The sequence below is a fragment of the Ornithodoros turicata genome, chromosome 5 (genome assembly GCF_037126465.1).
Source record: "Ornithodoros turicata isolate Travis chromosome 5, ASM3712646v1, whole genome shotgun sequence".
NCBI lineage: Eukaryota > Metazoa > Arthropoda > Arachnida > Ixodida > Argasidae > Ornithodoros > Ornithodoros turicata.
In genome coordinates this window covers 7,073,706-7,090,775 of record NC_088205.1, presented here as the reverse complement: position 1 = coordinate 7,090,775, position 17,070 = coordinate 7,073,706, and the positions used below count along the sequence as shown (strand labels likewise).

The 17,070-nt window shown below is 43.9% G+C and overlaps 4 protein-coding genes across 8 annotated transcripts; 2 read left to right on the top strand and 2 right to left on the bottom strand.

The window, feature by feature from the left end:
- The first annotated feature begins 183 nt into the window (after positions 1-183).
- Positions 184-803, top strand: LOC135393876 (chromatin accessibility complex protein 1-like). The gene is made up of 3 exons (XM_064624199.1): positions 184-397; positions 458-578; positions 646-803. Exons 1-3 carry the CDS (start codon positions 275-277, stop codon positions 741-743), a joined length of 342 nt encoding a protein of 113 aa, XP_064480269.1. The 5' UTR covers positions 184-274; the 3' UTR covers positions 744-803.
- LOC135393874 (X-ray repair cross-complementing protein 5-like) lies at positions 752-9,717 on the bottom strand. 4 transcript variants are annotated; one of them, XM_064624196.1, is made up of 20 exons: positions 9,682-9,717; positions 8,790-8,882; positions 8,520-8,700; positions 8,268-8,439; positions 8,082-8,201; positions 7,149-7,263; positions 6,342-6,587; positions 6,209-6,271; positions 6,007-6,144; positions 5,280-5,370; positions 4,126-4,186; positions 3,969-4,044; positions 3,825-3,911; positions 2,864-2,973; positions 2,554-2,650; positions 1,716-1,785; positions 1,538-1,650; positions 1,376-1,469; positions 931-1,067; positions 752-853 (listed from the first exon to the last, which is right to left on the bottom strand). In XM_064624196.1, exons 1-20 carry the CDS (start codon positions 9,694-9,696, stop codon positions 839-841), a joined length of 2,094 nt encoding a protein of 697 aa, XP_064480266.1. In that variant the 5' UTR covers positions 9,697-9,717; the 3' UTR covers positions 752-838. The 4 variants fall into 4 exon arrangements, with proteins under 4 accessions (XP_064480266.1, XP_064480268.1, XP_064480265.1 ...); XM_064624198.1 differs by lacking the exon at positions 9,682-9,717 and adding an exon at positions 9,445-9,652; XM_064624195.1 differs by lacking the exon at positions 9,682-9,717 and adding an exon at positions 9,353-9,413.
- A 189-nt stretch (positions 9,718-9,906) lies between these two features.
- On the top strand, positions 9,907-13,317 carry LOC135393873 (coiled-coil domain-containing protein 43-like). Its single transcript, XM_064624194.1, has 5 exons — positions 9,907-10,089; positions 10,169-10,259; positions 10,372-10,516; positions 10,604-10,698; positions 10,955-13,317. Exons 1-5 carry the CDS (start codon positions 9,925-9,927, stop codon positions 11,140-11,142), a joined length of 684 nt encoding a protein of 227 aa, XP_064480264.1. The 5' UTR covers positions 9,907-9,924; the 3' UTR covers positions 11,143-13,317.
- Positions 12,284-17,016, bottom strand: LOC135393872 (tubulin epsilon chain-like). Of its 2 annotated transcripts, XM_064624192.1 has the most exons (12): positions 16,884-17,016; positions 16,736-16,815; positions 16,112-16,180; positions 15,235-15,350; positions 15,047-15,168; positions 14,884-14,950; positions 14,697-14,817; positions 14,446-14,591; positions 14,217-14,357; positions 13,976-14,116; positions 12,811-12,988; positions 12,284-12,507 (listed from the first exon to the last, which is right to left on the bottom strand). In XM_064624192.1, the coding sequence occupies exons 1-12, from the start codon at positions 16,906-16,908 to the stop codon at positions 12,352-12,354; spliced, it is 1,362 nt and encodes a 453-aa protein (XP_064480262.1). In that variant the 5' UTR covers positions 16,909-17,016; the 3' UTR covers positions 12,284-12,351. The 2 variants fall into 2 exon arrangements, with proteins under 2 accessions (XP_064480262.1, XP_064480263.1); XM_064624193.1 differs by lacking the exon at positions 16,112-16,180.
- Positions 17,017-17,070: the final 54 nt, after the last annotated feature.

Sequence of the window (17,070 nt, the reverse complement as noted above, 5' to 3'; positions counted from 1 at the left end):
CAGAGCTCGATGACGAAAGATTATGTGGTCATCCAACCGCGACACGTAGCATAATAATAATAATAAGGATAATAAAAAAAGTTGGAGTCATAAAGTAGTGAACTACTAGTATTTCGGGAGGAGATTCAACCCGCCCCCTCGTGCACGTGAAAATCCGGCCACGATGAATCAGTATCATACTGCCAAAATCCAATCCAAGACAGCACTGTAATCCGATTAAAATCGGCAGTATTGTGTTGTATTGTGCTACAGAAGCCTGCGTGAACAGATTGCTATGGAGGGGAGGTCAAAAGGAAAAATGGTATTCCCAGTGTCGCGAATGCGTACCATCATGAAGAGTTCCCCTGGTGTCTCCTGCATTTCTCAAGACTCTGTTCAGATCACATCGAGGGCCGCGGTACGTTGTAGTATCTAGCGTGCACAAAGCTTGCGTCATGTTTCCCACGGAACCTTTCAGGAAGAATTTGTGGTGTTCCTTGCACGAGAAGCATTCAAGAGGAGCAAAAATCGAACGATGGTGCAGTACTCCGACTTGGCAGAGGTCATCAGCACACAAGACAGGCTCCATTTCTTGCACGGTAACGTTACAGGAATTTTCTTAAATGACAAATGTAAAAATTGTCTTCCCTTCCCTTGAAAACGTAGACATTATACCGGAGAAAATAAAGTACAGAGACTACGTAAAACTTCTGAAAGAAGTAGAAGCCAAAGAGCAAGAAAGGGAACGTGATGCTGAGATCTGACCACTGTATCATCCAAATAATTTATATTTTATTTTAATAAACAAACTGCGCAGATAACAACTTGTGTTCCATCTTCTTTGACAGACATTGTTGCTTCACATCATGTCAAGCTAGAAAAAGACAATGTTTAAGGTGAACCACATACTACAAGTAACTTTCCAAACAAAATCACTGTTTCCATGCTTACCAAGTCCTCCTCATCTTTGGCAGGCTCCTCTTGCTTTGTGTCATCTTCAACTTGTTCACTCTTGTAGAAATTTGCAACATCCTCGTCAGAGACTGTACTTGAGGAACATTCCTTTTTTGCAATCAAATCGATGGGTGCTGAAAATAGTGGCATTACATGAGGCAACACTGAAATGGGCAGAAAGCCGTGAGATAAGTGTCGCCACCACACTGTGGGAACAACTACTTTACAGCACGAAAAAAAGCAAGCATGGAGCAAATCTATGGTCATTCCTTAGCACCTGTTAAAGGGGTTGTAAAAAGATCTCCAAACTTTTCTAGAAGTCATGGGTTGCATGCGGTTTCTCAACCCCCTTAACAAACGTCGTTGAAGTGAGCTGCTCCTGGTAGACGTGTGTGTTTTAGTTACGGTAGGGAAGGAATTTCCTTCTAAAGGCTTCATTTACCACTTGCGAACATGTCCCAGATGGTCTTCTCCTTTGTACTGTACTTTTCCTTCACCTCTCCCAAAAACGTGTTGAAAGGTGCGGGGTTATTTTCCTAAGGTTCAGAAGACATTACAGTCAGATTGGGAGATAATTCACTAAAATGTCACGGCTGGAACTCACTTCAACCGAGACTTCACGATACGCCTTGACACAGTTCAAAGCTTTTGTGTGGTACATCCCACCGAGTGGATCTCCCAGAAGTTTTAGGATCACCTCTTGGAGTTGTTTGCAAACTGTGGGATGAAAAAAATCGTTGCTACAGTCACAAGCTTGAATTACCATTGCATTATATGCTCACCGTTCTCAAAGTTGCTGTCCTTCTGTGATACGAGCTGTTTGAAATTTCCCACAGGGTCGATAGTGTCAATCTGCAAGACACAGCAGTAAAAGTACTGACCCTCTTGGTTTCTGTCGGAACATGCACCAAAATACGACGTGTTTACATGTTGCTGGCCGTATCAGTGATTGCAACCCATTCACTGCACGCAGCAGCATGGGTTATTGCTCTGCTCAATCTCTACTAATCCATTGTGAGTTGTAACACAACCTAAGTGACACAATACTCCCACATACTTTGTTGAAACTATCAACATGTGCTGAAGAAGCTATGCACAATATTTTTATATAATGGGTGTTTAAGCTAACCAGGGTTTTAAAAAAAAAAGGAAAACATGGTGCGTCATAAGCGAATGAAAGCTGCGGAATATTGTGAGCGTGTTCTAATCGCCTGTATTTTTTCATGGTGGCTGACTAGTTAATTAGGTGCAATTAATGAGCTAACTTTTCAATTATTTGTCTTGGGCCAAGATGTGAATTGGAAAGTTGTAGAGCACGTCAAGAAACACCAATCGCAATTGTTTCCTACGGCGTACTCCTTGCATGGAGCTTTTTCCTGGTAAGAAAGAACGTGCGCAAAATCCAAAAGTGTACCATGTGACACCAGGTGATTTCAGAGCTATCTAGCGCACAGAGCTATTACATCTGTTACCGGCTTAGAAGCAACCTTCAGGCGAGTTCTCTGACGCCAAGGCTGCTTCTCGGCAGATAACGGATGTAGTAGTTCTTCTACAACCGTTCTTCTACTTCGACAACTCAACTCAGCATTGTGAACTTTTTCTCTATTTTTTTCTCCATACCTTTATTACTTCTGTAGCCATAAGTCCCGCCATACTTGTATCCCCTTTATGCTTCTTAGTTGCTGGTTCAGAAACATCAGCTTCATTGCCATTGCTTCTGCATGTAACAAAAGTGGTGAAACAGCAACGAGGCTTGGCGCAAAAATAAGAACTGTGCATTGATTTGCACAGACTGCTGTGTCGGATGGACGTACACTCAATGGGTGCAGACTACTTCAAACCTGTATACCAGCTGTTCTAATGAATACCAGCTATAGCAAACTGAATTGGCAACGCGGTACCGTGCAGCGGCTGGACGTTTGATACCCACCGTGCATCGAACACTGCATCTCCAGCCTCTTTGAACTTGTCCACGGACAGCCTCTCCAGTGGGAAAGCTGACTGCAGCTTCTTCAAAGCTGGAAGCATGGCTTCTTGAATCTAAAATTGGTGAAAATTGGCCGTAAAAATTGTGACGAGCATTTATTGGAACGTCGGTCTTGGGACGCATTCTAGCCCCGTTTCTGACATTTCCCCTCCAGTCTGGCCTGGCTCACCTGGCACTGCTGAGGCTGGGTGAGAAGGAAAGCCAGGCAAGGCTGGGGGAGTATGTCTTCACCTCTTGCTTTCCTTACAGCAGTGATGCTACTCCCAAAACATAATTTGCAGCAACTTTTGGAACATCAAAATATGCATTATGGAGCACTGAAATATGACTTTTGGAGTACTTTGGAGCAGAGAAATATGCATTTGGGAGCCCTTCTGAGCACACAAATATAAATTTTAGGAGTACTTTGGTACCAGTACTACCATGCAGTCTTCATGTGATCTGAAACGTAGCCAGTTCCCTTCCAGCCATAACATGCGCTTATAGGTCCCGCTTTGCAACTGCTGTACGGCAATTGCTGTTTCAAGTAAAGTTACGTGGAATTACATGTGGAGACACTTCGCAGCAGCATGGAAACACACATGTAGATATCTAGTGACGAGGCGAGATGAATTCATGGAATGGGGCTGCGCGTGACAGTTTGCTCTCAGCGTGTGCTCACGTCTGGTTACAATGCCCACCTTGCCAATGGGGGGGGGGGAAAGCTCACCTAGGAATAAACAGTGGTCCAGAAATATTTCATGTGAATTTCCCAATTCTGTGCTGGAAAGAAGCTACGCGCGATTAATGTATGTGTAGTTGCAAGAAAATTATGTGCACCACCGTTTCAAAAATAATGCCCCATTTTTGGGGGGAGACACAACATCCCCAACAAAAACGAGGGGATCCAACTATATCCTCATACCGTCTTAGGAGGTTTCAGCGCTGCCTCTATGTGTGGCAGAACCTTGGGTAGCGGTGCGTCGGGATGCAGAGCACGATGATGAAGGCACTGCAGAAAACATGTACTGTGTTTAGAACGGCTCTTCCACGTCGCTGTAAGGGGTACCTGGTACAATCTCTGGAGGTATGGGTTGCTCGTCTGACTGGGTTTGAGAGCTTCTTGTGCCTCGCCATCCTCGTCCCTTAATACAGCGCCACAGTCAGCGGGAGTCATTCAGTAAACCAAGCAACAACGTGTGCGGGATTTCTACCAGTTTACTTACACGATAGCTGTTGAAAGGTCCATGGTCGCAATTAGGTCATCCATGGCAGACAGTTGTTGACCTAGTAAATTTGTAAAAAAATCCGTCCATGCATTGTATCAACCACCCACTAATACATGTCAATCCATGTATCACAACTACTCATTATGTTGCGATACAAATACCAAACTTTAAAAATTAACCGCATCCAAAACACTGCGATGTGATTTAAAAAATGGGGAGGTAAGTACCCCAACAACACCGAATGTCCTCTGGATGTACGAATCATGTCCTAACGCAATTCGTACGTCCGAGGGATATCCTCAGAATATCCGTCGGACATACGAATCCGCTAGGACATTATTCGTACATCCAGAGGATATTCGGTGTTGTTGGGGTACCTACATCCCCCCCTTTTTTTTTTTTTACTTACATCCCCTTACCCCAACAACACCGAATGTCCTCTGGATGTACGAATCATGTCCTAACGCAATTCGTACGTCCGAGGGATATCCTCAGAATATCCGTCGGACATACGAATCCGCTAGGACATTATTCGTACATCCAGAGGATATTCGGTGTTGTTGGGGTAAGGGGATGTAAGTAAAAAAAAAAAAGGGGGGGGGGATGTAGGTACCCCAACAACACCGAATGTCCTCTGGATGTACGAATCATGCCCTAACGCAATTCGTACGTCCGAGAGATATCCTCAGAATATCCGTCGGACGTACGAATCCGTTAGGACGTTATTCGTACATCCAGAGGATATTCGGTGTTGTTGGGGTAAGGGGATCTAAGTAAGAAAAAAAAAAGGGGATGTAGTCGAACTGGTTGCCCCAGTACGCTGCAAAAAACTGCATCAGTTCAATGTTGAATTGGAAGCATTATTTAATATTCCGTAAAATCCAATTTGTGTCAGTTTATTAAGAGAGCTGTAGTACACGATTAACCTGACTCGTACTTCCAAGTATGTTCTTGGGTTTGAGCTTGTTTTTTTACACCATACACACATATCTTATGTCAGTCGTCTGCATGTAATGTGTTTCTTTGACAAACTTCACATTCAGTTTGTACATGTAGGTTACACGAAAATTGTTACTGCAATGCTGCTCCGTGGAAGCACATTGTGAAATATTTGAATGTAGCTTCATCTGTATCACAAAACCACGTCTCACCAGTTGGAATGTTGTTCTTGTCAACATCGAGAGGTGCAAATACGAAACGTCTCATGTCTTCCATAAAAGGAAGCTGGATGAAGACAAGGCACTGCAAGGACATAAGGAACCACAGTGCATCAATTACAGACTATAGCTTGATACTTGGCTGGGTAGTCTCAGGGCAAGGAGCGAAATGAGTTGAGACAGTTTTAGCACCACATTTGTGCCAACCATACTTTTTTGAATACCACATCCGAAAGAATGCCAAGCTTTTAAGAGGCAAAAGACATAACATGCTTAGTCCTCTTACGGTGTATTCACACGAACAACATTTCCCGCAGAAGCGGAAGACGAAAAAAACGTCATAGCTTTCAAGGTCCAGTGTTCACATACACTACTACCCGTGGGGAATATTCTGCGACACATCCGCAAGATATTCTGTAGCAGACGACAGGAAAGACGCTGGCGGAGTCGTCTGCTAAGTGCGCGGTACGCCACTCCTGTTATTCCGCACCGCTTGAATGCTCAACATAACACGAGACGGAACTTCATCTCTCTGACTGTGTTCTTTGTGAAGTGTTCTCCCTTTTTTGTCCCACTAGAATCTTCCGTGACGTTGTCGCTCGTGTGAATACACAGTTAATATAACCTAAATTTTCTTGTCCCCATATATGTACTCCATGAAACAGCCCTCAAGGTTTCCCCACATCTGATGTTCCCCCTAAAACACGAAATTTTAAATGACCTCGTAGTTTTCCTTTAGCAGCGGCCTGAGGAACCCCATCCTTGGAACGCTGCGATCTGAATAGGCATAACGGACGATGGCCACCATATTCTTCTCCTCAAGCGCGTGGACGAATGCAGCGAGCGCAGCTTCGGCAGACTGAAAGTATAAGATATCTTTTCACTGCAACAAGACAGCGATGCTCTCGACGTAGATGACTCACTTCATCTCCAGACCTTCCCACAACGTACGAAGTTTTATCTCCCATGTAGAAATACCTCTTCACCTGCGATATCAACGCATATTACTGCACTGTTCTTCGACACGACGACGATCTACTTCGGGACTATACTTGCATTTTCGCTCGCTGTGAATCCCACGACCTGGTATCCCCGACCCCCTTTGGCGTACTCCATGATGTCCCTGTCTTCGACGGTGAACGGAACCAGCGTCGTGCCGTAACGGTAACCGGGGTTAGTGTCGTCTTTCTCAACTTCCGTCTCGGCAGCGTCATTCAGGTGCAGCGTGGTATCTCCTCGGACGAGCGCTTCTCTCCGATTAGATACGCACTGCTTCCACGGCTTGGGTTTTAGCTCCGTGATCTACATGTTGTTTTGGCAACCAGGTAATCGACATCATATTTATCAAAAAAGGAACTTTTGACGCATACTACAAGTAATTTTTTCAAATTTTGATTGAGAGAAACTGAATTTCCTGAACTGAACTGCACAATTTGCCCCTAACGTTTTTTGTTTTTTTTCCAGAAGCAGAAACTCTGTGTTAGATTTACCCCATACAAATACAAAATGTGTCTCTAGATCTTTTTTTTTTCAGTTAATAAGTTACAAAATATACTCCTAGTTAAATAAGTAACTATTGTAACTACAAGTTACCGAAACAGTAACTAGGTACCGCTAGAAGTTACTCCCTGAGGAAGAGCAATTAGTTACAGTTAGAAATTACTTTGTCAGTAAATAGCTACTGTAAGTAGTTATATTTGTAACTAAGTTACTTCCCAAGACTCCTTCTCTTTAATCATTCGGATGCCACTCAGAACTCTGTCAGTGGCACAGATCGATCAAGACAAGTACATTTATTGACATTTCATTACAAGAATGGCTCCTTTTTGTTCGCCTTTCTCGGCGATTAATGTGCATACGTACCTTCAGATATGCCGAGATAGGAATGGACAGCTCCCGGCCAATTTCCAGTGAGGCATTCCAGGGGGTTGGTCGTACTTTCTTCTTTTCGTAAGACATTAGTGCGTGAAGTGCTTGGCTGCAAAGTGGAAGTATTTGAGTATTTACGTGTGACTTCCAGTGATGGCCAGTAGTTAACTACGTGTAGTTAAACTACTAGTTAAACTACCTGATTGTAGTTAAAAAGTAGTCATCAACTACTTGCAGAAATGTAGTGGCAACTACTAGTTAAACTACTATTTTAAGTAGTTAACTACAGTAGTTAGGTTACTGAACGCGCCAACTACTTCCGATTTTGTCGCAAGCTTTACGGCACGATTGTGCTCCCACTTTTACCTTGAGCTATTTGTTTGATGAGAACGGAGGTGCAGAGCAATTGTGTCGTGCATGCGTACTAAATCTTCACTTTTAATGCTTGTCTAGTGAAGCCTCATTTGCTGCGAAATAATTCTGCAACTTAGTTTATCGCGTAGGCACAGAAAGAATCCCACCGCAAGCTTTGTATTTGACGATCGTAGCAATGGCTCGAGCCAAAGTTTATTACTGCTTGTGATTCATATTTAGGTGTCCAAGAATACTACATGGGATTGGTGTTGGTGGACACCGTTAAGTAGTTATAGATGTAGTTAAACGACATTGCAGTAGTTAAAAAAGTAGTTTTAACTACTCCCCTGAAAAGTAGTTGAACTACTAGTTAAACTACTCAATCACAAAGTAGTTAGTAGTTATAGTTAAACTACTGTAGAAGTAGTTAGTGGCCATCACTGGTGACTTCTTTAATCCAGTGGTAACAAGGAGCAAAGAAAAGCATCGTTCGGATGCCTGTGAGTAACAATTTCTTTTTTTTTTCTAAGAGACAGTACTATTTGTAGCCTCTTTTCAAACTCGGAAGTCTACCTGAATGGATACGCGTCCCCTCCGACAACTTCCAACATTTCCGAGAGGATTCCAGCTGCCTTCTGTTGGCTTTTCGTAAGCTTCTCCGAGCTGTTCTCAGTGTCAATATGAAAAGGACACCTGCAAAATATATAGACAATGGCTTCATTCAATGTTGTTTACACCTCAAACCTTAAAAGCACTTACAGAACTGTGAGCTCCATCCCAGCATTTTTCATTCCCTTTGCAATAACCTTGAGTTGACTCTCGCTGCATTCACCAGCGAGGTTGGACAGAAGGACGACCCTCTTGGCTCCGAATTTCTGGTTCTTGGTCTGATCCTCCAACAAATCAAGTGCCACAACAATGGCATCAATGACTACCGTTTTAGGTAAGGAAAGCAACGACACAAAGGGATTCAAAACCAGTTTTGTGAAGCAAACTTCACAGTGAGGATACAGTCTGCTGCCATGTCACTGCTTTCAACATCCTGCAGCTTACTTAAGACGTCAAAGTTTGCCACCTTGAGGTTGGAAATGACATCGATGTTTTGGTACTCAGTGTCACTCGACAAAGTGTTGTTGGTGTTTTCACTTCCAAACACAACAAGCGCTATTTCATCCTTTGATTCTGAAAATATCTGAAAGATAGATATAGACATTTACAAAGAATGCGCATCTTAAGGTTGGAAAGGCATGCCTCAGAAGACAGTAAAGACGGACCAATTACCTTCCTTTGTATGATCATCTCCACGCATCTTTTGGCTTCATCAAAGTCACCCAGCATGTGAGGCCCAGCATCGAGCACAATGGCCACCGCTTCCTGGAATAACGAGATTGGCATTTCACGGTAAACTCCAACACTGCGTGTGCGAGGAGGTCTGTGCTTTACAGGAACACCGAAACGATCTCGTAAAGACCACACGGTCAGTGACAAAACTTACAGCAGTCGCCAGCATACGTATGGGTATAACTGTTCACATTCAAAAACATTATTGTCTGTCCTACTGCATCTAATCAGTCGTAGATGTAGAAATAAACCTCTACCAGAGAAACGTCATCATGACGTTGGTAGACGAATGGACACTTGTTCGATGCCTCTTATTGAAAGAAAAGTAGGACCGAAGGACCGAGCGTAGTTCAGCTCTACCAAATTGGTGGCGCTGTCGAACACTATGATGGCATTTGTTTACAAAAGAGGGAGAGGTCTATTGTAGTCTACTCCCTACTCTCTGGTAGACTGCTCAGCAACATATGAACTCACGTATGTGCAAATACCACCGTATTACTTACTTGGTCTTCATGCTGAAACATGAAATTGTAAAAACACAAAGGATACGACGCAGAAAACACGTGTGCAAAATGGTCTGAGAAAAAAGACATACACTTATCGCGAAGAGCAAACTCGGCAAACATGTCCCAACTTGACTGCGCGTGTGATTTGTGTCTATCGAGCAACATTCGTGAGCACAGCTACTAGCTAGTCACGTTGTAAAGCACCATTTGTAGTGTCAGGAGTGGTCACGCATGCTTCTATTTCGACATGATTTCGTTTCAAGGTAGAAACAGAAAATATATCAAGAACATGGTCACAAGAAATGCAGTCGCGAAACGAAACTCACCCTATTTGCCGCCATTGCTTTAAAGTTCTAGATGGCGTTTTCGACTCTTCGGTGGTTTTCAACATGAAACTAAAATGGCTAGATTGCAGAGAGGCAGAATACGTTCCTTTATTTAAATAAATTCGTATTGATAATAAATAACTTCCAAAAACTTGCAAACTTCTGAAAGTTGTAAAGTAAACGGAGGCAATATACGAAACTACGGCGTACGAATGCAGTGTTTGGTGAAGCGAAAGCAGAAGCATGGCGGCCTTCTGTGGTGATTTCGAACTTTGGCTGTCCGATAAATTACGGGCATTAAATATAGACCCCGACGTATTTGGAAGTTACATTACTGGCATTTTGGAAGGAAATGAAACGGAAGAAGAAAAATCAGAGGCACTGCAGGGCATCCTGACAGAAGTCTGCGTAAGAATATACTTTTGACTCTCGCAGCGATTCGTGCATTTCATGTACTAACACAAGCGAAACTTCAAACTGTTACTAGGAAGAAGGCATAGGGGAAATTGGAGAAGAAATTTTCAGCAAGTGGTCGGCACTGAACAAGGACGTTGAAGCGAACGGCGACCAGAAACATGGTAAGACTCCTTGGTTTCGCGATGAAAGGCAGAACACACTGTATACCTTATGTGTACATTACATGTTCCTGTTCTTCAGAAGGGTTAATGATAGTGTCGTACCTTCATTTAGAAAAATGTAGCGTAGAAGCACAGTTGGTGAGCATAATGGAAGAACAGGCAAAGTCAGTTGTTTCTGAGAAAGTTCTAAGTCCCGAAGAAGTCAAGCTCAGACAAGCCATTCTTGCACAGTATGCAGAGGTTTCTGACGGAGAAGAGTAAGTGTTATAGATTTGCTTTTTTTGTTTGTTTTCGTCTTGCTCAGAGATTCTGTACTCACCTATGTACTTGTTCTGTGTCTCCAGGGATGAGTTTGCACCAGATATTAAACCAGCAGTTGCTGTTGCCGCAACATCAGTGACTGGGGTCAGCATCCCCAAAGATAAACATGCCTCAAAATGTATCCTTTCATATATAGATATGATATGTTGGAGCCACTGACTGATTTTAATGATAAAGTTATATTCCACTGTAAGTTACGTGTAGACAGCATGTGAAAAATTTCATGCACGAGAGCATCATAGTTTTTGAGGTAAGACAGAAAAACAAAGTAGTGGGCAGAAACAGAAAAACAAATGGAGTGGGCCTTCATTGCACCTTTAACGAGTTGCTACTCTGTTCATTTTTTATTGGAGCGCTTAACAACGACACCGCAGCTCTGGAACGCAACACAAACGCCGAAACAGTTTTGCAAGCCGAAAAGGAGAAGAGAGACAAGAACAAGCAGGACCACGAGCGTAAGAAGGCTCAGGATAAAGTAAACAGAGAGAAACAGAAACAGCAACAACAAGAGCGCAAGGACCGTGAGAAGAAACGTACCCAGAAAGGAGAACGCCGCCGGTAGCAAGCCGACCAATGTACTCGTTGCCCCTCCCTTCACCCAAGCTGTACCCTGCTTATGCTCAATTCGAGGAGGACGGCGCCACCTATCGTTCGGTGCTCCGAGGAAGTCCGATAACAACTGCGGAAGTGCCGGGCACGTGGCTGGTGCTCCGCAGTTGTCATTGGCCCCCCCCTTGTCGAGGAATGGTTGTGATTGAAATTGCAGAAAGGATTGCAGTTGGACTGAGTCACGCGTCTCCTGTTCAGATGAGTGAATGATCTGTTGTCAGGTGCGAGGGAGCGTCAAGAACTTGGGCATTCGAAACTATAAACATATGGTGCGCTTGTGAATAGGAGAAGTCTGTCAATCGTGTGTGGAAGTAGAACTGATTCTAAAGGTGTTTGAAAGAAATGAAAATGCATTCGTTACGTATTCGAAATTTTGCCGACCCCATATGTCGATGGTTTCAATGTATGAGTGTAGTCTAGAAAAAGTGTACCAATTTGTATTATTACGCGGGCTGCATATTTTTGAGCAGCGGTGATACGAGAGTCGTGTATTGCACTAACGAATAATGAATACTCAGTCCCAGAAAGGTGCTTGCATAGTGGGCATTGTATCGTAGGAGTTGGTGGCAAGTGAGAAGAGATATCACCCAGTACCTTTTAGTGGATGTTCCTTTTTGTTTTCATCTCGTAGCGCTGTGGTACAAAAACTGAGCATATATGGCACACCTGTTGCTGTGCGATACAGTGAGGAATAATATTCTACAACACTACATAAAACCAGTCTCTTTCCTTTATGCAGGTTATTGATATGAAGCGTCCACTATTTATGAATGTTATGTAACTACTAGAGCAATCGATGAAATATCTCCTTTACTTTATGCAAACTTATCATGTTGCAACACGATACGCATTTACGGAGGAAAATACGGGACACTTTCCGAGTCGTAAAACGTATTTTTACAGTGTGTCATCGACTTTGACTATAATTGATCAAAATGCTTTATGATACCCTTACGCTCATTCTCATACATGGCCGTACTAAAAATGTTTGTTCAACAGTTTTCCGGTGTATTTGTCCTGTATCCAGTTTTGGACACCTTACCTCTTGAAGGGTCTTTTTGTGTATGCCAGTGAGACTCGCAGACGCAAAACAGTGTTGTTCACTTTCTTTTGTTTTACTTCTCTGTCGGTCGAAAAATAAAAGTGTGTCCCAAGCGCGTCACTAGAGAAGGACACCGAGTCTTGGCAAGACAAGCCTGCTGTAGTCTGTTGTCTCGAGAGTTTTGTATTCTGCGGACACTTCACCGAGTTGAGCGAGGGCATCACCGAAATGAGTTTCTTCCATGCCAGCTACCTTGAGGAAGTGGTGTAAATGGGCCTGCAAAAACAAACGTGTATTCTGTAACGCCGTTTGAAGCTTGGTTCCCCTTGTAACCTCCTAGTAGTCCCGCATGAAAACACTGGCCCTGTGTTGGTCCGGGCTTTAAAACAATGCTGCTCGCACTATTTTCTATCGATGTCCCTACCGATGTGGCTAACGAGAGAGCCAGTATTAGCCTCGGCTCCGTCGTTACTTTTCAAATACCCCATGGTTGATAACGAGTGTGGTGCGATACATTCTTGTTTCCCCCCAAACACTGACACCGTTGACATGTAGGACCCGGATAGAGAGGTGGTTTACCTTCCTGGTGTAGAGTTTGGCAGCATCAGTCCTCAGACGGTCCATTGTGTGGCGGATGCAGGTGGCGTTAGCCAGCATGAGGAGAGAATGTGGCTGTGCGCCTATAGGGGGCACAGAACACAGCCCAGTCTTCCAGCCGTCTTGATTCCAGTGCACAAAGCGTAGTTCAGAGCGAATCCTACAAAATAATTCAGCGTGCATCATTGAGGCAGTAGTAGCGGCCTTTTTTTTTCAACAAGCACGACTTAAATCTGTCTAAATTTTCAGCAAAAGCGGTTTAGGTTGGTCAGGCATCGCGTGCTATTAGTATGACGCGATATTCAACTACAGATGCGTATTAATTACTAGGTTGAAGTGTGATGATATATGTCGTACTCATCATTGTGTACCGTGCATCACTGTGATGATTTGAGCAGAAAAAAATATTGTGTTGCTTGAGTGAAAAGTGTTAATGTTCCTGATGTGCATCACATAGCATAAAACAGAATAAATCGATTACAGGAACAACGTTGCATGAGTCTTCAGTTGGACTGCACAGCCTGAAGCAGCGCAAGGCCTCTCACACATTTTTAGATTGTTCTACATTGTTTGACTCCTGACGATCATTACAAATCTGTTTCACACAGAGGGGGCAACTGGTCGCCGTTTGCTGAATGCTCCTTTCCACGTTTTGGAGGGCATCCTATGAGGATGTGCGAGCTTCATGTGACTGCATCATGGGGCGGATCTACACCCTCCCTTTTGGGGGTGGGGTTCTTTGTCAAAGCCGGTAACTGGGGAGAGGAGAGAGAGACAACTAATGTGTGACTTAGCAGTCGCTCCCGCGCGGATCCGCAATTGGACTGCATGTCACAGACATGGCTAAGGGGGCTGAGCGGAACAGCGGATAGTGTCAAAATTGAATTTACGTGAGCGCAGCGATAAAAGTGCTTCCTGGTAGACTGATTAGGATAAATTAAGCAGGGCCTGTAGAAATGATAAAATGCCATTTATCTGCAGTTTTAAGTAATGCCACCTTAACTCCTATAATGAATATTACCAACGAGCCACTGTAACACAAAAATATGAATCGTACAAATGTGGTCATAAGCACGACTGCATGCTAAAAGCCTTCACCTGGGCACAAAGCCCTAATACTGTAATAGGAGGGAAATAAATAGAACACCTCTCCACATTTCTTCTGATGTCTGAAATGCTCACATTGCCTCGTGCCAGAAGCGTGCAAGCCAGCAGTGCTCCACTTTTCACATTACACTGTACAAGCTGGTGGTTAGCACTGAATGCATCAGAGAACATCTGATCCAGCCTGCAGGAAAATGCACTCGTGGTTAGGTTGTACCTCTTACGAGCAAAAAAAAAAAACTTTTAAAATATTGTTCCACCATGGAGAAGAACTGGGTATGTACCTCCGCGAAGGAAGCGATGCATCGAATATATGATGAAGTGGAGTGACGCTTGACACCAAGAAATGTAGTTTTGGGTATGGTACTAAGCTTGTACATAATTCATTGAGGTCCACGTTAAGGCTTCCTGGAAATCTAGATGAACTGAAAAACATTAAAATGGTAATTTAATGAGGTTGAAAATTATGGGCAGTACTTTTATTATGGAAGCCGTACAAATCTGGGTACGTACCTCGTTAAATTCAGTAAGAGATACGCCACGATGCTGTTGATCTGGTCAAAGGCCTGTTTCCTTTGACCAAGTTTGGAATAGGCACTCGTGTCTTTCGTTGTGCTTCGTTGAACTTTTTGTAGTTGATCACAAATATTGATGAGAGCCTGTTTGGTATACGACAATTCCCTCATCACAGAAAGCCGAGTTGTCCCACTGACAGTTCTGTAGAGGGACGACGAGAACACTCTACTAAAAAAAGTACACCTCACTTGATTCTCAACCGGGCATGAACAATCGGCAAACTCTGCAATCTTTTCAAAAGCCAGAGCTGTGTTGTACGGGGAGGTAACCACATCATCTGTTGCAGAGGGTATCACTGATGTGACAAACCTGCAAAGAGGTGGCATCGAAGGCTTAGCTGAAACTGCAGATGTTCTCAACTTGTAGGCAACGTACCTGAAGACGCTCGGAAACTCGTCTTTCAACATTTGGAGAACGGCGGAGCCAAGACCTGAGCCAGTCCCTGAAAAGCAAGTGCAGCAAGATGAAGTACTCCAAAAATGAGGCTTACAACGAAGAAGCTAAAAGAACAGACGATTTGTAAGCCACGTTGTATTACCTCCACCTAAAGAATGCAGAAGAAAAAATCCCTGAAGGCAGTCACACAACTCTGCCTCCTTACGAATCTTCTCCACTATGGTGCTCCTGTATTTTGAACCGTATTCGTAGAAACCCACAGCCCTGTCGGCAGTCATGCAGTGTGAATGAGCATTCTTATTTCAATGTGCATCTCAGTAAGTCTGCTACCAGTTATTCCCTGATCCAGACACATCGGTAACCATCTGATGATTGGTAAATAGGTTTCCTAAGGGGGTGCGCAGTGTCGAATTGATAACGCCTTCTTCCATGTCGATCATGACAGCCTGCGAGGAAAAAGTTTGACATGAAAAGACATGTGACGCAGGTACAAGTGGGGTCGCCACCCGTCCGGATTTCACACAAACAGTTCAGAAATTCGAGGCTCGCAATCGGTGTCCGGATGAAGGTGTAATCCTGACATAAAATGTTCGGGAATTTGCCAAGTCATATTAAAAACCTTAGGACTTGGAGCATTTCGTTTGCGTCATCGTCACCAAAGATTGAGCGACAGCTAAAATGAGCAATCAAAGCTACGTTGATCCACATGAAGATACCGTAGAGAACCTATTATTAGAACCTCCTGTGCCCAGTGCTCAGCTTTCAAGACTCAAGAATTTGACGCGGTCCTTGACAATCTACTTCGTCCAATCCAAGACGGGGCAAAAAAATGGAGGGCGACGTGGCAGTAACAGCTCCCCATAGAACGCATAGTTTGAGAAGTTCACACAGCACTGGGCACAATGCAAATGAAATTGACAGGACCAATAAAAATGCAACGTTATGCATTCCAGCCGGCCAACCAAGGGCCTTCCTGATTGTCTCGCATTTCACCATGACCGGGCTGCCGTCGACTTCGACTGGTTTTCAGCCTGACGCCCAGTTATGTGTAGTCTGTGATAACTAAAGCAACGTTTGGTTTAAAAAAGCTTTTCATACATCGTATTGATGTTTATGTACTCCTCACACCACCTCTACCCCACACCACTGCTGTTCAGTACTGGCTGACGGGATAGGTGGCAACCTTAGGTACGGGAGGGCATCTTACTCGAGCTCGAAGGCTTCCAGACGATTCGTGAGCAGGGCGGAAAAAATTCCATAGTGCTGAGTTCTCGGCCTGGATAAAGAAATTACAGTTGCAAAACGACAATGAACAATGTATTAGCTTGAGAACATGTCACATGGAAGGGTTTAGATGACACATTGTGATGAGGCCTTCTTCTACGTCTGCCTAACCTTACGTAGACTTTCACGCGACAAAAAGTTTATTTATGAAATCATCATAGATTTTATGACCAGGACAAGTGATCATCAATGATCATCCACACAGCTTAGTGCTAACTCATTTGACATGTTGCTAAAAAAACTAAAAGCGGCAGAGAAAACGAAACCGCACACAGCGTTCCTCCTAAACAGTGTGTGCGTGCAATTTTTCTACGGTTTAGGCGCTTGTAGCCAGTGGCGGATCCAAGGGGCGGGGGACCCCCCAAAACGTCAGATTCTACATTGGATCGCCCCCCTCTCCCCCCCAAAACCGAGGGTCTGGATCCGTCCCTGCTTGTAGCGAAGGAACATTCACCAAAGAAGTGTTTTAAAAGATACGTGTGAAGTAGACATTTTTGCTACAAACGTATTAGCGTTAAAATGAGTCAATGAAAACTGTCGTGCATACCACAGTATCTTTCAGAAGTGTGTGCTCCCGCAATGCATAGTCCCAAAATCTGCATCCTATCTGGTTCCCGCACTGCCCGACTGAAAATAATAATGACATATACATGCACAATAGTACGCAGACAACGTAAAGCTCTTCGCGTGCACACCTTGAACAACTATAAACTGCGTCATTTTGACGGCATTTTATACGTCAGTAGAAAGATTTCGGGACCTGACGCTCCACGCTCCACCACGCTCCACTCAAAAACTGTCGCCTTCCGCCATGTTGGCGTCTCTTCGTTACCGTAGCAACCGCCGTATAAAAAAAATGTCCCATTAAACAGCAACAATCAA